Consider the following 19,958-nt stretch of genomic DNA (forward strand, 5'->3'; position numbering starts at 1 on the left):
GAATCCCTTCGGGAAGCCATTTACCAACACGAAGAACCATCCAACGAGACGCACCCCAGGATCCATCCTCTATCTTAGACCAAACCCCATATGATGCATAAGATAATCCAAACAATTCCACTCTACCTGATCATATGCCTTCTCCATATCGAACTCCTTAAGATAGAGGTCCACTACCACATTTGCAATCAATGCACATTATAAAATTTGTCGCCTTCCTACAAAGGAAGACCAATTTGAGGAAAGTATGCTTGGAAGAGCCTTCTTTAAATGCTTCACCAACACCTTAGCCAAGAGTTTGTACATGCGACCCACTAAGCTTATTAGTCGAAACTCCCCAAATCTAGTGCACCCTTCACTTTATGAATTAGCAAAATAGAAGTTGCCCCAGTTCCTTTGTCCGACTCCAAACCCTCGAAGAACTCCTTAAAAAACTTGAGGATCTCTACCTTAACATAGTCCCACCAGCTTTGGAAAACAGCTAGACAAAAACCATTTGGTGCTGGGCCCTATCCCGACCCAGAGCGAAGAGAGCTTGTCTCTTCCTCAATGGGCCACTAAAGCGCACACCTTGGAATAGGGCGAATCACCCTCTATGAGAAATTCTCTCTCTCTCTCTCTCTCTCTCTCTCTCTCTCTCTCTCTCACACACACACACACACACACACACGGAATCCCCTCTCTCTCTCCCATGGAGTTCTCTATAAAAAGCCACTAAGAAGTGAGAATACAGCATCAACTTCCATCATGGCAACAATAGATCAACCACTCCTTGGCTCTTCCACGATGAAAATACCTTCATGCAAAGCCCTCTTTGCTGCACTTTTCACAGCCACAGTCCTAATTGGTCTTGCAGCTATCCAAGTTACCTCCAATAACCACTCCCATGTACCCTTGCTCTTAATCCTTTTTCCTGCCTTGCCATTATCTCCAAAGAGGCCACAATTGGAATCTTTCCAATTAGTGAAGTCCAACTCCTCCGAAACTTACTGAAAACGACTGTAACCAAAATTAACACTACCACCCAAGTCACCATCAGAATCCGACGCCGGATTAACGATTCAAAACAGGATGCAGCCTTAGCAGTTTGTTTAGAACTAATGGATCTATCTCGAGATCAATTGGGAGACTCCCTGTTGGCTCTAGGGCCACCCCTGACCGCCGGATCCCACGCCGACACACAAACATGGCTTAGTGCTGTGCTTACTAATCATGTCACTTGCTTGGATGGGCTTCAAGGTGCACCCAAATTAGTAATGGAGGCTGAGATTGAATACTTGATGGAATTGGCAAGCACTTCCCTTGCTCTTATAAATCAAATCTCGCCATCAGAATCAGAAGAAGAAGAAGTATTCCGGCCGCTGAACTGGTAATTCCCACCGTGGGTAACGGCCAATGACCAGAAAGTACTCCTTCAATCTTCGGGGAAAGCCATAAATGCTAATGTTGTTGTGGCACAAGATGGGAGTGGAAAATACACGTCTGTGCAAATGGCAGTTTCAAAAGCCCCGGATAACAGTATGACCCGATACGTGATCCATATTAAGAAGGGGACTTACATAGAGAATGTTCAGGTGGGGCCGAGTAAGTGGAATCTTACGCTGATTGGTGACAGCATGGATTCTACCATCATAACAGGTAGCCTCAATGCCAAAGATGGAAAGCTAACCTTCGATACTGAAACAGTTGGTATGGATTAGAGAATTTATTAGCAACTTGGTATTTGAATTAGTATATAATGTTTGGATGAATCAGTGGTCATTCTAAAAAAAATGAAAACTCAGACCCCCTACCAAAGTTGGTTGAGCTGAGTCAACTCAATTGGGTCATTGGAGACTAAAAATATTGATTATACTAATAATATGAATTTAGTGGTATGAATATTTATTTTTTTGGATTTGCTAGCCAATTTTGCGGAGAAAGCCATTTTGCTGCTGGCTTTTTGCATGTGAGAACAGCCATCTCAAATGCAAAAGCCGGCCGCTAAATGGCTTTCTTTGAAATTGGCTAGCAAATCATTCTTTTTTTTATCGTATATTTAGCACATGCATGTTGTCGTTTCTCAAAAAATCCAAAGGCTCAACACGAAAGTTGATTGAGCTGAGTCAACTTAATCGAGTCAGTGGCGATTCTTATATTGGATTTGCTAGGGACCATCCCAAAAGGCATTTGGTGGGTCGGATGTTGTATGAGAGAACAGCCACATAGGCTTACTTTTTAACAAATTTTGTCTTAATAATTTCATCTGAGGTGGCTGCTCTCTCTCTCATGCAACACCCTAGTGCCTAAATTTGTCGAACGTTGTTGAACTCATTTTTAAAAAATTCCAAGATAAATTTTCCCTACACCCATTGAAACTAGTGCCCAAGTCTTTAGATTCATGGATTTTAGATACATCGATCATAAACCGTTGCCGAATCGACGGCTACCAAGACAGTCTCTACGCCTACTCTTGTCGCCAATTTTATAGAGATTGCACCATTACAGGCACAGTGGATTTCATCTTTGGTAATGCAGCAGTAGTGTTCCAAAACTGCAATCTCATTCCTCGAAAACCCGTTAGAAACCAACAACTCTTGGTGACCGCTCAAGGCCGAACAGATCCCGGCCAGAAAACAGGAACTTCAATTCAGAACTGCCAAATAATTCCTAGTTCAGATTTGGCACCATTGAAGGGGACCATCCAGACTTATCTCGGCCGTCTGTGGAAGGAGTACTCGCAAACGGTTGTGATGCAATCTTTTATTACTGATCACATTAATCCTTCGGGTTGGATGCCGTGGCCTAATGTATCAGAATCTAGATTGAGGCATTTGTACTATGGGGAGTATTTGAACCATGGGCCGGGGTGCGGGGACGAATGGGCGAGTTAAGTGGAAGGGTTATCATGCGATTACCGATGAAAAAGTAGCTGAGAATTTCACTGTGAGAGAGCTGATTCAAGGAGGGTCATGGTTGAGGGGCACTGGAGTGGCTTTTACCGAAGGACTCTGAAATCTCATGGTAGGTTTCAGATGACATCTTATGTCATGCGCCTAGCTAGACACATGATGTCTTTAATGCTTAAATAATTACTAGGTTTTGTATTATGCTTTGGATTGGCATGCATGATGTGCTTTGGATTGCCATGAGGGGTTTCCCCTTTTTCTTTTCGTTTCAAGTGTGGGAATGTAAGGCATCTGCTCGATGGGGGCAGAGAAAGCTTGTTATATAATAATAAAGAAAGCTTGTTATATAATAATCAATAAATTATTATGAAGTTTATTAAATTTTAGCTGGAAATATTTACATTTAAAAAAATAATTCACATCTATTTGGCCAACCCCATTTAATGATGAAAATGCTCTCATTATTCCTTATTTATTTGTGTAATTTGTGTACGGTGATGGTTCATTGGAAGTTTTATGCTGTGAAACACATTAAGGCCACGTTTGGATACTAATAAGATTTGGATTTGGATTTAGTTAATATTTTGATATGGATGAGATCCTTAGATTTCCAAATCAGCTACAACAGTGCAAAAAATTCTAATTTTCAAATCTTTTCTGCGAGACATTATTTGGAAATCAATATTTATGTCAACTTCCTTCACCATCACTGCTCCTCGATGTTGCTCTGGCAGCAGCGAGACATCCCTCCCTCCCTCCCTCCCTCCCTCTTAAAACATGATAATGAAGATGATTGATGTGTTTTGTATCCAAAACTCAAATCCAAATCAAAATACAAATGAATGAGGTATCCAAATGAACCCTAAAAAATTGGTGTGCAGAAATTGGATTCATAGATAGGACAAGATTAGATTTTACATGATGTGTAGATTTAAAGTCCAATATTTATCAAAAAGTGCATTGGGTCCACTTCATAAGATGATCCAAACCGTTCAGTTGTTGGCGGGCACAACATAAATAGGATGTACCAGTAGATCATCTCCATAGGATGATGATCGATGATCCAACTGAATGGGTTAAATGCACGTGATTAAAGAGAATTCTTTAAAAATGCTTAAAAATAGGCACTGTTAAAAGAAAGAAGATTAGACGTCTTGAAAACAAAACCCGTGTTAAATGCCTTAAATGCCCATTAAAATTTCTTAGAAAATCAGCGATTGGGAGAGAGATTTAGGGAGGGACAAACTTGAAATTACACAAGGGGCAAAGGGTAAATTCGAGAAATTAATATCTAGGGAAAAACCTTTACTCCGTCCCTGTCTCAAGTCATCTAATTTGGATCGGATTAACCTACGTCTGGGCCAGGATCACTTCACATCGTCGTTAGAGAATTCATCTTTGTTTCGCCACAATTCATTTTAGATCGACCCTCAGTTGGAGTGTCATAGGTCTTATATGACATGTAAAATACCCCCTCATGTTAGAACTTACATAACACTCGGATTGTCCTCTTATGTTATGTTGTTATATAATATACCAAAAATACCCGTTACACCATGTCTTTCTACAAAATATTTTCAGAGTCGGAATGGTTTTGGGGTTTTTCTTGGCATATGGGTGCCACTTCAACAAAACTCCTTGTTTGGTTGCCAATATATTGAAATCCTTATAGACTCCTAGGGATGTCTCCTAGTTAATCATTGCATGTCTCATGTGTCATCATTGTGGTCTCCCTGTTAATATCCAAGCCCAAAACTACAAAAAGGTGGAATTTTGCTTGGATTTCTTGGGAATGACTCTCTCTCTCTCTCTCTCTCTCTCTCTCTCTCTCTCTCTCTCTCTCTCTCTCAGGTTGACAACCAACCACTACTTACCACTATTCTCCGAGGTAAGTTCTAGGCAAATCCAATGCTTGTCTCCCCTTCTTGACTACTTATTCCACTACTATCCGAGTCTAGGCCACACAACCACTTAGATTTTACATATTCAAAATGATGGGTTTTTTAATAATTTAGGACCTAGGAAAATCTGATTTACCTACAAGAGTGGATTTCACCTCTGTTACACGACTAAGTGTGTCGACCAAAATCAGCCATTTCACTTTCTCATGAATGGCCGGATTATTTCAACACTCCCCCTCAGGTGTGATGTGGATTTTTAATATCAAGGAGTTGTTGGGTTTTGTACCCAAGACCTGCCGTGAGGCGATAACTCTGGTACATGTCAAACAACCAATTACTCCAAAATCTTAAGCTGTTAGATTTGGTGTTATTTCATCATTTATACTTCAACAATTAGTCCAAATCAAAAGAGATGGGTGGGTTCAAGACACAAGGCGTCAATGTTCATAGCCATTTTACCGGGTTTTTTTCTTCTAAAAATGCTTATATACTTTGGTCCTAAAAAAGGACCTCGGAAATAGTTTTACTAGGTAAATTGGCATTTATGTTGATTGGAACTGGCAAGGGCTGTAAAATTTTGTTTTACACATGGACTCTTTGTTTGGACCCGGGTAGAACTCACCCTTAAAAGCTAGCGGTTTAAGGAGAGGGTGCCCAAGTCCTTATAAGTACTCCTTCCACATCCTCTTACGTTTCCGAAGTGAGATCTTTGTTTTTTCATGGGAAACCCCCAACAATCTCCACCTCCATGCATAAGCAATGCGGGACGTACTAGATCTTCCCCGAGGGATTTTCACCGTCCTCGAGGGTAAACCGGGATTACCAAGATCTTACACAGGGTTACCGTGCCCTTGCTCTGATCCAAGTTGTTGGGACCCAGGTAGAACTTACCCTTAAAAGTTAGTCGTTAAGGGGAGAGTGCCCAAGTCCTTATGCCCTTCCACATCCTTTCAGCTTTTAGCGTGGAACCCCAAGGTTTTTTTGTGAAAATTATCACCTGAAAAGATGGAAAATTCAACAAGGATAAAGCTTTTCAAGAAAAAAAAAATTCAGCATAGCCAAACATTGCCTAACTATTTGGGTTAAGTTATGCACAGGCCTGACCAAAATTGAGTTGGATCTTTAAATCTGTAAGGCTAAAGTCTGGCCCACCATGTTTTAGACTGGGCGGTGAATAATAGGATCGGCCCTAACCAAGCCTAAAACGAGTGACTAAATTTCATTAAGTCAGGCCCAGCATAAAAAAAACTCATTGGAAGGCCCGGCTCACTTGCAAGTCTACTTTGATGTGTCGAATGGTACCACTAGAAAAGTTAGTGGACCCGATCATCCCTTGAAACAGATCACATGTGTGGCCCACAATTAGAAAACTAAAACAAAATGTGTAGCCCACAATTCTAACCAGTGATGGGCTCAATGTATTACAACCACTCAAAATCAGAAAAAGAGGCTTGGCTCTGAAATGGTGGTAAAAGGCAAGCTGTATGTAGCTAGGCATAAGTAGACCACGAATTCTTGGGAAACACGAGTAAAGGGGTAACTTAAGAGTAACGGCAGGTGGGTAACCCAACCTAGACTAAAACTAGGTAGGACTGTCAATCGGGATGGGCAAGCTCGAAGCCCACCCGTTCGGCCCTCTAAAAGTCCGCCCATAATTAAAATGAGAACAAGCCAAACCAAGCTTGGTCAAAAGTTGAAGCCCGAACTCTAATTTGGGCTGAGCTTGATCAAGGGTCGTCCAGCCCGTTATAGGCCAAAGCCAACAATTTTAATGGCTTTCTATAAAATTGGCTTTTCTGTCTTGGCTTAGTCTTTTCTCATGCAGAAAATAAGAGGTGATGGGCAAACCCGTGGAGTTTGGGCTGAGTGTGGGCAAGCAAATTTTCTAATTTAGTCAGGTCCGAACTCGGCCCGAAGCCCGTTGTATAGACATGGGTTGAGCTTGAGCACCTCAGGCCCGCCCAAGCTCGGCCCGATTGACAGTCCTAAACCTAGGGAAGGGAACTATCTCCTTGATTCACCAATATTCGAACATCACTCAAGAGTCAAGAGTAATAGTAGCTAAGAAGGGCGTTTAGGGCAAGGGCCTAATAGGCCCTTCAGAGTATGTGTCATGTACTCCTACTAGCTAAGAAGGGCGTCATGTACTATCTTCTAATAGTACATGACGAGGGCGTGACGACGTTTAGAGGCGATACCTGACAATGGGTCATGAGTGACTAATGGGTCCCTAAATACCCTTATTATGTTACTACTAGCTGCTTGTTGATTCTTCAATTGTGTATTAATTGTCCACATTGTACTCCTACTCATGCGTGTGCACTAGACCAAAATCATTGGTTGGTAAGTACTACACTAAATGAATGCTTCACCAGGACTCGACCACTTTGTGATACAACGAAGTGTTATGGTATGGGGCCACAATGACCACAACGTAACGTTTGGGGAGGGTTTGCGGAATATAAGGGGGCGTATCGGACTTAAGAAATCTGTATATATGTCCATCTAGATTGCAATTGAAGATATGGTTTTAGAAACTCCCCACATGCGCCCTATATAGCTAGCCCCCTCTTGACATGCATCACTTTCATCTTCTACAGTTGGAGTTTTTGTCGGTGGTTTCAGAGCGATCAGACTAAGAAATTTAATTGAATACAGTACTCAAACGTTTTGGAAATCAGAACTAATGTAATCCTACAAAGGCGCTCCTAGCATTAGACAGGAAATTGTCTATAAGTAAATGTCCAGGTGAAGGGCAGGAAAGACTTAATGTTATGTATGCTCAAGCTGTTGGAAGGTTGATATTTGCAATATTATATACTAGACTGGATTTAGCATATCCAGTGGGTCTAGTATGTAGATATCAAAGTAATCCTAGTCCTGCTCATTGGGAGCATTAAAAAAGAATAATGAAATACATTGAAGGAACTAAACACTACATTATCAAATTTTGTTTTCATACAGAAAAAGTTTCTAGTTCATGATTACTCAGATGCAGATTTCGTCAGTGACAAAGATGACAGTAGGTCCACTTTCTGGACAGGTGTTTGTATGTGGATGTGGGTTGTTTCTTAGTCTAGCAAGAAACGAGGTTGTGTGGTGAGATACACATAAGAAGCTGACTACTACCTGATTATCACAATATAATTTTATTGGTCCATCAACCAGAGCAAAGCCTGAAATTAACAAAAAACCATCTAATCTAGACAAAGTGAGAAGTCGCCATGCTACAATGAAACGAATAATTCTGAAGGAAGACATATATCCATGGAATATCATATAAGAGACATAGTGGAGAAACAAGAAATGAAGGTAACTTATATAACAACTTGTGATAAGATTGACAATCCTTTAACGAAAAAAGTTCCTGCGGAAACTTTCATCAAGCATGTGGGCTTGATGGGACTTAGAAGTGTCTAAGTCAAGGACTAATGTCAGGAAGAAACAGCCGAGACAAAATTATTGCTGATCCTTTTACAAACGGAGTTCGTGTGGAATTTATCGAGCATTCGACCTTGATGGGACTTAGAAATGTCTAAGTCAAGAAAAGGTGTTCGGGAGAAACATCCTAGTCGTAAAATTCATCGAGCATATAAGCTTGATGGGAGTCGGAAAGTTCTAAGTAAAGGAAAGTTGTTCAGGAGAAATATCCAAGCAGCAAAATTCATCGAACTTGTGAGCTTGGTGGGACTTAGAAATGTCTAAGTCAGTGAAAAGTGTTCAGGAGAAATATCAGAAACGTACACTCGGCTAATGTGGCCAAGTGAGAGATGAGGCACTCTCGCTAGGCATGGTCAGTCCGCCTATGGATAAAAAATAAGGCCGATTATGCAGTAATATCATGTAATAGTGTTTATTTTTACAGCGAGGCTGTGGCTATATGGTTCCTCAAACCAATTTTGCCATCTTTGCGCGCATTTCACCTCAAACATCGACTGCCTCTGAAATGGTTGTGTTTTATAATCAAGCAACGGCCCAACAAACGTGATTCCAACCATCACACTAGACTTCAAAGAATCAGTCTTTTAGACCCAAGTTGCATGAATATCTTATAAAAATGACTTCCATTTCTTATTGACATCAATGAAGTAGAAGTTTCAGGCAATATAAAAATTCCTATTTTGCGAGGATATTATATTGATTAACACCCAGAGACAGATAGGCTAGCGGGCACACAGCTAAATTTAAATAAGAGGTCTACTTTGCCAGTTATACAGGGTTACCAAATTAGAAAATTCACGGTCCCATCATTCACAATCAACACAAGTAGATTCGATCCCATCCACCCGAAACACACATAAGTCAATCAGTTCATGCATTGTAGTGGAAATACCCCAAAATACCCCAAAGTACCATAATGTCAAATTCGGTTAAGAGAGGGGTATTTGTGTCGAAAGATAAATTATATTAGGACTATTCAGAGTCACATATAACTTCAATAAGGAAAGAAAATTAACATAATAAAATCCAAAAGATATGAAACGCACCTCTCAATCCAAAAAACATAAACATTCTATCCTTGTTTATGCTAACCACAATCACAAGTTGAGAGATCTTCGCCACTACATTTTACTTCAATTTTATATATATATGAGGAATAAGATTGTGCGGTCGACCGCACCAAGCTTAGGTGCGGTCGAGGGCCCCAAACTCATGTGGGCCCACTTTGTTAGGATGATCCAAAGCATTCATTTGAAAGGCCCTAACATAGATGGGGTATGTACAAAAAAATCAGCTCCATAGGATCATCCTAACCCATCCATTTGTGGAGGTCAAAATGGACAGACACCGTTTGCCACAAATATGCTCATTTTTGCCCTCCACTTTTGGAGGGATTAGGATGATCCAATAGACCTGATTTTTTGTACACACCGCCTTGTAAATGAATGGTTTTGATCAGCACTAAAAATGTGGGACCCATGTGTTTGGGCCCTCGACTGCACCTAAGTTTAGGTGCACTCGACCACACACTCATCTCTCTCTCTCTCTCTCTCTCTCTCTCTCTCTCTCTCTCTCTCTCTCTCTCTCTCTCTCTCTCTCTCTTATAATATAGCAGGATGGGGGTTTCACTGTTCACACTGACGTGGACAGCTCCCCTATCCCGCATTCGATCTAGGTGGCATCAATTATTTTTTATCCGTTTATGAAAAAAAACATTTAGATTTCTATTTTTTCACCTTCTATTTTCAGGATAGGTAGGTTAGAACTTTTTTTCCCGTACTTGGTTCCACTCAGTATCCATAGCAGTACTCTATAATTAATTATGAGATGGTCCACTTCATGGGATTATCCTAACTGTTCATTTGTTGGGCCAATATGTGCACCCTGTAAATCATCTCCATAGGATGATCCTAATCCTCCGATCTATAAGGGTTAGGATCATCACTTGGAGATGATTTACGCAGGGCAGCCTATTTACGTTATGGCCCGACAGATGAACGGTTTGGATCATCTTATGAAGTGGGCCCATATTAGTTTTTGAAATAAACTAGGCTACATGCACAAACATATAAAGTTCTGAGAAGTATTGGAATTTTCAATGTAAAAAAGTGTCCCCTTTTGGGGCACCTGGAATTTATAAGATCATTAACAACAGGGGTGTAAAATAGTGGGCCTCACCCATCACAACATGAGGTGTAAATAGTGGGCCCCACTAGATCAAAATATGAGGTTTGAGCGATCTTTTCCTTAGACATATCTATATATCCAGTTCATTTTTTCTTTCTTTCTTTTTTTTCAAATCTTTACGTTTTCATTGAAATTGAATGATGGGGAAATTACAGTCTAATTTTGTTTAATTTGCTTATGAGAAGTGAATGACCGCTAACTAATTAACTATATTCGTTTCCTCTTGCTAATTGATAATGTTTATGTTTGGTGACAATTGACAATTGATTGCACATAGAGAGATGATACACTATTGAATTGCAAACTCTATGAACATACCGGTGAGAATACATGCTCAACCATTTTTCTAGAGTAATAACAAAATATGAAGAATTAAGGTGATTTAAATATTTAACTAATGGGTTAAGAATGCCGAAATAGTTTGGTCTCTCATTGTAAAAAGTAAAACTCATTTTTCTGCGATCAGGATTATCCATGTATCATAAAAAATAAAAAATAAAAAAAATTAAAAAAAAAGAAGAAATCTCCATGATGCATCCTGGGTTTCTATTTTTTATCCCCCGTGCATATCACGGGGTTGCCCACTTCGGAAGTATGATATAAACAAAAAGAGCTGATTTGGCACTACTTTTCTCATTGGCTGGTACAATACGGCAAAACCATTCCACTTAGAGTTTAAAATATAGAAAGGAGTGCCAATATCAAAACAAGAGAACATTGATATCTTTTCCCTTTGGGATCATCTCCCCATTGCACGCTCCTCGTTCCTGTTTCGATCTTTCTCTTGCTGCAAGAGCTGCTCATTGAGTCCATTTCTCATAATGTTGTTTATTCTCTTTTGGACGGGTTTTGTGTTTTAGTTGATGTATCTTTTCTCTTTTGGCGCCGCTTTAGGCTCCTTGTACAATGGCTTTTCTTTCTTTTAATAAATGTGGTCGGCTTACCCATCCAAAAAAAAAAAAAGAAAAAAGTTCTAAATTGTAAGACCAATATTTAGCACTTATCGTGCTAAGTGATACTCCGCTGGTGATTTACACCATAATGATGCAAAAAATACACCAATTAGATGATATTGATTATTGACCGATGGATGGATTGCCTAAAAAGGCAAACGACGACAAAAGAGTACCCCCATTGATATCACGAGTTTTTATATGTTGTCCGAACGTACGTGCACGTATTTTAAAAAATATATATGTAGTGGGTCCCACCTTGTTCGAAGATTCGAACCATTCAATTCTGGGGCCCCAGTATAAATAAGTCATGGCCACAATATTTTGTGGAGATGATCGTCCAGTATATTTTAGAGGGTTAGGATCATTTTATGTAGATGATGGTCCGACAAATGAATGATTTGGATCTCTGGACAATGTGGACCGCACAATATTTTAAAAAAAATGCTCCAGTATAAAAACTACAATATGACATAGTAGATTTGCGTTTTGAATTGTCTGAATTTTGATCTGAATGATCCATTTCACTGGCCCGTCTTTGATCTGAACTGTTCATTTGATATTCCCTTCATTATAATAGTTTCTAACCGTCCATGTTCTTTCCGTAGGCCCGTTCTTGCCCATTCCGGCTTCGGTTTAAAGTGACCCATTCTTACTCGTCTATTGAGGCTTGAGTTTTATCTAGTCCATTAAGGCTATGACTCATTGGCTTTTTATAAGCCCTCTTTACGGCACATCTTACAAGCGGCACTTTCCTTCACAATCACTCGTCTTCAGCATCTCGGCAACAAGTATCAATCACTTGGACATTGTTTGAAGGTGTGCATCAAGCAGGCAGATTTTTCTTTCAGGGAATATTTAATTGTAATTTCTTGGGGAATTATTCGATTGTAATCAAATGTATATCGATTTTCAATCCATATACGTTTGAGGGGGTATATTAGAATGAGAGATCCGACGGTTGGATTGAATTAAGATCTCACCGTTAAATAATCTTGGAGGTAGATTGCGTAAGTTAGTTAAATGAGGCACGTAGATAAATTAGGCATGTGGATTAGATGAGGCAACCAAAAGAGATTAGGAAAGTAGATTTGATTAGGATTATTTTCTTCTATAATTATCTTAATCTCCCTGCCTACTATGTTTATCATGTGAGTGTTCTATAAAAACACTCACTGTACTTAATGTAAATCATCCAATATTAGTGAAATTCCTGGACTTTATCAGTTAGACATTATTGGATGCTAAAATGGAATGACTGCCAAGATTTTTAAGCCAAGGAGTTCCAAACTAGGGCGGTAGGGCCTACCAAATGAGCGGTTCAGATCAAAGCAAGGTGGGCCATGAGGTGTTGCCGATTATATCCAAGTTACGAGGCATTGACCGTATTTTTGGAATGTTTTCCGATTAATCGTAGAATTCACGCGTTATTTCGGTATTTCCGCCACATTTTTCTCAACTAAATTATCTGGAGATTCTGTCCTCCTCTCAGAATCCCTTTCTCTCTCCTCTTTCCAAGGGTCTCTCTTCTCTGTGAATTTAGAATCAGAGAGAGAGAGGGGGGAGAGGGGAGAGGGGATAGAGACCCTCTTTTAAATCCTTCATTGACCTTCTAATTTGGAGGTTTTTGTGGTTGTTGGGCTGGTTTTTTCTCTACACCTGATGATCCATCTCTTTCTCTCTCTGTCTCACTCCTCTCCCATCAATCCCAAATCCCCAATCTCGAGAAACCCAGAAAGCATCTTCCCCTTCTTGGGTTTTTCATTGCTTCGCAAAAGTTTTTTATGTCTCTTCTAAAAATTTGAAAAAAGATGATAACAGATGATGAAGCTTAGAGAGAGAAACTTCTCTTTTAAATCTCAAAGCCCTCTAAAAGATTTAAACATATTTCTCAAGGTATGCTAACATTATCATTTGTCTTTTCTTCTTTTCAATGCTATTAATTATATATGGATTTTCTATTGTTGTTTACTAGAAACTGCAACATCTTCCAAGAATGAGTACAAAAATGATAACTTTTTATTAGAAACTGCGACATCTTTCAAATCATAACTTTTATTTGAAACAGCTTTTAAAGCACATCTAATGCACCTTCTTCAATGCAACCATTTCAAACACAAACCCATCTAACATCATCATTTTCCTTTGTTTTTTGAAGGGACTGTTGGATAGGAGAGTCTACAATGGGTACAAAAATCAAAGGGATCTTTAAGGGGATGAAATACTTCTCTCAAATCTTTGGTAAGATTTTTCAGATTTACCCTTTCTTTCTAGGTCTATTAATAATTTAAAGGTTTGAAGACCATCTTCCTTTTCATTCATGGTTTTGTATTGATCTTGACATGGTTTGTTTTCAGTTTACAAGGAGCATGAGATGGAGATTGGTTTTCCAACAGATGTTAAACACGTGGCACATATTGGGTGGGATAGCACTTCTTCAAATGGTCCAAGTTGGGTATGAAATATAATGTAAAAATTTAGGCCACGTTTGGATACCAACAACAGATTTAGATTTGGATTTAGTTGATATTTTGAACTGGATCAGATCCTTAGATTTCCAAATCAGCTACAACAGTGCAAAACATTTTGATTTTCAAATCTGTTCTGCGAGACATTATTTGGAAATCAATGTTTGTGGCAACTTCCTTCACCATCCCTGCTCCTCGACGTTGCCACAGCAGCAGCCAGACATCCCTCCTTCCTTCTCTTTCTCTCTCTGTCTTAAAACATTATCATGAAGATGATTGATGTGTTTTGTATCCAAAATTCAAAATACAAATGCATGAGGTATCCAAACGGGCCCCTATAGAATTTAGGCAAGCCTCTCTTTCTTTCTTTTTTTGAAATGGAAAATGATAGGGGCGTTGCGGGAATCGAACTCGCGACCTCTTGCTTAGGCAAACCTCTCTTGGTTCTGTGTTTTTCATTTTCTTGGCCATTTTTTTTTGTTGTAATGTAGATGAACGAGTTCAAGACTACATCGGATTTTTCATCTACATCGCTAAATAACATGATCGAATCAAGGGATCCCAACGGGGCAGTAGCTGGCTCATGGTCTTCTCAAGGTCTGTTTTTTTTTTTTTTTCTCTTTTCATTTTACACAAAAAAATTGAAAGAGGAATCATATTCGCTCCAACTTTTTTTTGGGTCATTTTCAAAATATAATGCAAAAAATAAATGGGTGGGCACGCCTCTTTTGGCTGAAGGCCACAAGCTAACATTTGTGCATAATCATCCTATCAATGCCCTGTTTTTGCATGATGGACAAGCAATCCCCAAAATCACACATTAATTGGACAAAGTCTTGGACTATTTCCTATCCAAGAGGCTAATCCAAGAGTTGGATGGTCCAAATGGAAGAGCATGCACTCACAATCGGTTCTCAAAATCCAAAAAAACAGGGCAGGCATTTTGGGAATCGGAATGTCAGATCTACCTATGTCTTGGTCACTATCCATTCGGATCCCTATTCACTCAGTAATTTTGTGTCCAAGGGCATTTTGGTCATTTTGTTGGCCTAGCTAGCATATGTGTGAATTGCACATGTTTGCTCCATCTTTTTTCAATCTTCCCATTTCCCTTATATTTCAAATTCAAACTCTACTTGAAACTCTAAACCCACCACCACTACCCCAAGCATTTAAGTCTCCACTTTTCCATGCTCAACCCCACTAGGAAGACTTCGATTGAAGCTCTTGTGTGCAAGCTTTTAATGTGAAGCAAAGTGCCAACTTGCACTATTTTTTCTATATTTTGAAGGGTTCTTTTTCTACATATTCATCTTCCTTTATCATATATTGAAGTACATCTTGTTGGTGCTTGTTCTTCTTCTATTTCGGTTGTTGATGTTGAGCTAGACCACTTGACTACCTATTCACTAGGCTCTTGGATTTTCCATGGTTTTGGAACTCTACTATTTTGGAAGCTTGCATCCTTGACTTGACTGACTACATTGGAACTCATTTTGTGGGAGTTAATGGCCTAAGGACTTAGTTTTATGTTTTGGAATTGTGCAAGTCTTTTACTTTACCTTTGTTAATGTGTTAGTGATACCTAGGGAAGCTAAGTTTAGTTATGATATGTTAATCTCGGATTTGAAGTATAGGCTCTATTCTGGGTCATGCATCTTCTTCTTACGTAAGCCATTTTAGTGAAATTTGAAGGCTTTTGACTAGTGTAACAACTTGGGCTTCTTTCTATGTGTTTTGGCATCAACAGAACAATTTCCTTCTCTTGAAACTTATCTTCTCCCTCCATCCAAGTTGGTTTTGGTTTCATTCCAACAAAGTGGTAGGTCATACTTACGTTGTACACATTAAGGAATTAGTGTTAGGGGAGGGAAAAAGGAAAAGAAGAGAGAGGAGAATCATCATTGAAATCAAAAGTGGAAAAGTGAACTTTGGGTAATTTCGTGCATTGGTGTCCTCTATTCTGATCTAGGACGCTTATCGGATTGTGCCTACATCTAGGTCATGATCCTAAATAATTTTAGACCTTAGGATATGCATCCAATAGACATGGTTGGGTTTCAATTGAAGACTTCAGATTGAGAATAGAATTTGTTGAAGTATAAATGATTATATAACACCAACTCTATAGGCTTAAGCTTTTGGAGTAATTGGTCGTTTGACATGATGTCAGAGCTACATATGTTGGGTTCAAAACTCACTAACTCCTTGACATTAAAATGTTCACATGTAAGGCCAACCCAAAAGAGGGGCCCCACATGTGCCACGTGTATGGCCAACCCAAAAGAGAGGCCACATGCTAGGGGGAGTGTTGAAGTATAAATGATTGAATAACATCAACTCTAAAGGCTTAAGCTTTTGGAGTAATTGGTAGTTTGACAGAATTGTCATTGTAGAGAGAATAACAGCAGAAATTGACTGTTGTCTGTTTTGGGGATGTTGGATTTTTCTTAATTACCATTAACTCTATAATTATATATAATCCTATCATAAATTCCTTATATATCTTTGGACAGATTTTCAACAATCCAGAGGACTTGAACCAGCTTCTGCAATGTTCACAGACGCCCCATATCCAGAGCTACCGAAAGTTCCGAAGAAAGCCAAAAGGAAAAAGACCAAGGATTCATCTGGCTCGTCTTCATCAAAATCATCCAAACCGAAAGCCAATTTCCCAATTGATCAAACAGTGCCAATACCACCAGTGTTCTGAGTGATCTCATGAGTGGGATATTCTCCATGGTAGTGCAAAGAACTTGTGATGCTAAAAGAGTGCAAGTCCCATTTGATTCTGGGATGTTCACTTGAAGAGAGAAAAACAAAGACCCATATATTGGGTAATTTTCCCAGTGTAAATCCCAAAGAAAGTTTGTTTTCATCTGTGAGAGTAGCACTGTTACAGTGCTAACGTGGTTCAGATTGAGTAAAATTTCTGGCATGACGAACTTTGTATCATATTTGTTTAATTCTTTCAACTATAGAGCGATTTCCTAGGACTTCATGTTTCACTGACATGGTGAGTATCTACTGTGGGTGAGTCAGTATGACAATTAGAGTGGCTGACTCACTGGGTTAGTTGCAAGACTCCGAAACAAGTCACTTGCTCTTTCTAATCATGAGCTCTCCATGAATGAGTTTTCCTGCGTGGGAACAAGTAAGCTTCACTATGCTATTATGAACAAAGTGACCCTAGCTTTCCCAACGATAATAACACTCAGAAGTGTCATTCTCTAGTGTGTCTTTTTTATTTTCACACTTCTTGCAATTGTTGGATTCTATCTTATTTTTCAAACCCTTTCGCAATTCAATGTATGGTTAGATGTAAAGCCTCATTAGTTAAGGTGGTTACATCATCTAACCAGTGATATTTGCTGTGAAATATGATCTGTGCTCTGTCTCAAATCATTGGTCAGTAGTTTTCTTAGCTTACTTTAAGTGATTTTTTTTATGATACCCAATTAAAAGAACTTCTGATCCAATTTTTTCATGTGAAGGACATACTTAGAACTAGAGATTTCTCAGAGCGCCTTGCTAGTTATTGTGTATTGTCAATTAGAGTAACTTTTGATTTAATTTCTAAAAGCCATTTTTTTGAGCTAGAGGTGTGGCCTTTGGACATGTGAAAATGATGATCCATGGTTCATTGGAAACGTTAAATAATAGAAAAAGAAAACAAAGCACACAGATTGAGAGCACATGCGATTTATGGTTCATCATGTTCTATGACTACATGCATGGGTGAAAACAATCAAAGAGCTTATATTATGTGAAGATTACAATTACATGAAATAATTCATAACAAAGACCTTATCTAATATCCCTACCCTAATCTCAGCATAAAAGTTTCACCTATAATTGAGGCTCATAAAAATGGACTTAAATTTTGTTTTATGTTCATTTTTACAACATATAACAAATTTTACGTCGAAAGAAAGGGAGCCTGAAGAAAATCACAACGTAAGGGTTTTCTAGCCCTTTCTTACCTTCAACACTCTCGCCCACTTTCTTCATCTCTCTCCTCAGTGAAGTTAAATTTAAACAAAATTTCATGAAAAAATTCCACGCATGCCTAGGATTAGATTTTTTGTACCCAAAATCATGAGTTTAGAATTGATAAAAGGGTGTAATTGTCCACAAAAGTTTCGCAATTGAATTTAAGGGCTTTTTTGAAATTTTCTCCAGAAAGTTAGGATTATTTGCCATTTCATGGTAAAATTCATACCCACATGGCGAGGAATAAAGAAGAAACACAAGACACATAGCGAGGAAATGCTTCAGCAATAGTGCTCACGACAGATTTCACAACAACCGAGAACACAAACAATTACAATGGTTTCACCTTGATCTAAAACAAATATACAAAATACCACGGTAAGATTCTTTTCCATCATACTCTCCTCACATTTCCCATGCAAGAGAACTCATCTCTTTAGTTCGATTCCAAAAAGGTGTATAATGACTTATATACTTGGGTTTTCTAAATCTAAACCCCACCCTCTCCTAATTAAACTAAGAGACAATATGAGAATCCCTAAACAACTTTTGTAACTATCCTGGAATTTGCTAGGCAATTTCGCAGCTCACTTTTCCATGAGATAACAACCACAAAGGCTCACTTTTTAGCAAATTTTGTTTAGTTCATTTAATTAATCGAGCTGTTTTGGGAAATGATAAATGTGCCCCTTTTCATCACTTGGGACACCCAGCAGCAGTGTATCAATGACTTCAGAGGGGTTATGTACTTCACATCAGAAGGATTCGACAGATTTGATTGCCACGTACACTGCAGTTGGGTGTCCCATGTGACGAAAATGTGCGCATTTATCACTTCCTGGTGTTTTTCTCTCCTGAAAAAGTGAGCCATGAAATGGTGTTCCGTGAAATTAACCATCAAATCCCCATTGTCCTATCTCTCTCATAGTCAAACTAGGAGATTAGTGGATGGACCCCACTAAAACCTGATAAAACAAGACACTAAATCCCAACAAACTTCACATTGGTTTGTTTTCTAGCCACCTTGATAAATTTTTTTATTGGTGTGCCACCACCTCTTTGTTGCTTTCACAAAGCACACCTACTAAAACACCAACTCCACACTCCATTCAACATCTTGGTTGTAACAGTTAGCAAAACGTGATTCGCCAAAAAAACGTTGTAGAAAAACGGAAACACAAGAAAATGAGTTTAGAATTTTGTCATTTACAAAATATTGTAGTGGTAAAATTGGAAAGTTGGTCCAAAAAAACGTGTTTAAAACGTTTGCCTCAAAAAAGCGGAGTTTTATTCGTTGTGAAAGTTTTAAACGGCACACCAATAAAATGCGTATTAAAAAAAAACGGAGTTTAAAACGGAGTTTTGTTAACTATTTGTAACTTGACATAACTCAATCAACCCACCGAGGCATTGGCTCTTCGGCATAAAGTCACGGGTTTGCTCCCTGTTGACAAGTGTTCGAATCCCGCCCCCGACTTACCTGATACACGTGGTGAGTGGGTCGTTGCGTGTATCCGTAGGGACTAGTCCTACTCCCGAAGGGGGTGGGGACATCCTACGTCATCAAAAAAAAAAAAAAAAAAAAAAAAAAAAAAAAAAAAAAAAAAAAAAAAAAAAAAAAAGCCAATGCGCGCGCGCGCGCACACACACGCGCGCACACACACACACACACACATATATATATATATATATATATATATATATATATATATATATATATATATATATATGAGGAAACTGTTGGTGAGCTAGCTTGCCCAATCACATGGGTCCCACATTTTAGGGAGTGATCCAAACCATTCATTTGCAAGGCCTTATCATAGATAGGGGGTGTACCAAAAATCAGCTCCATAGGATCATCCTAACCCCTCCATTTGTGGAGGACAAAAATGGGGCAGATTTGTGTCTGTCCATTTTTGTCCTCCACAAATGGAGGGGTTAGGATGATCCTATGGAGCTGATTTTTGGTACACCCCCCATCTATGTAAGGTACTTTCAAATGAATGCTTTGGATCATCCTAACAAAGTGGGCTCCCATGTGATTGGGCAAGCTAGCTCACCATAAGTTTGGTGAGCTTAACAGTTTCCTCATATGAGGTGGAGTATTTCACACTCATGCTTTGACAG

General features: G+C 39.0%; 1 protein-coding gene and 1 pseudogene across 1 annotated transcript; both read left to right on the forward strand.

Moving 5' to 3' along the window:
- Positions 1-893: 893 nt before the first annotated feature.
- On the forward strand, positions 894-2,994 carry LOC143882478 (pectinesterase/pectinesterase inhibitor pseudogene; annotated as a pseudogene).
- Positions 2,995-12,821: 9,827 nt separating this feature from the next.
- LOC143882600 (CRIB domain-containing protein RIC10-like) lies at positions 12,822-16,834 on the forward strand. The gene is made up of 5 exons (XM_077386068.1): positions 12,822-13,266; positions 13,529-13,611; positions 13,728-13,825; positions 14,330-14,435; positions 16,355-16,834. Exons 2-5 carry the CDS (start codon positions 13,554-13,556, stop codon positions 16,549-16,551), a joined length of 459 nt encoding a protein of 152 aa, XP_077242183.1. The 5' UTR covers positions 12,822-13,266; positions 13,529-13,553; the 3' UTR covers positions 16,552-16,834.
- Positions 16,835-19,958: the final 3,124 nt, after the last annotated feature.

Source organism: Tasmannia lanceolata, unplaced genomic scaffold (assembly GCF_043159265.1).
Source record: "Tasmannia lanceolata isolate RefF3 unplaced genomic scaffold, GAP_Taslan_0.1 ptg000008l, whole genome shotgun sequence".
Lineage (NCBI taxonomy): Eukaryota > Viridiplantae > Streptophyta > Magnoliopsida > Canellales > Winteraceae > Tasmannia > Tasmannia lanceolata.

Excerpts from the sequence above, each read along its gene's own strand:
- LOC143882600 (XM_077386068.1), top strand. The coding sequence starts at position 13,554 with ATGGGTACAAAAATCAAAGGGATCTTTAAGGGGATGAAATACTTCTCT. Across the intron at positions 13,826-14,329 it reads CTTCAAATGGTCCAAGTTGG|ATGAACGAGTTCAAGACTAC; the intron begins GTATGAAATATA and ends GTTGTAATGTAG. Across the intron at positions 14,436-16,354 it reads TGGCTCATGGTCTTCTCAAG|ATTTTCAACAATCCAGAGGA; the intron begins GTCTGTTTTTTT and ends ATCTTTGGACAG.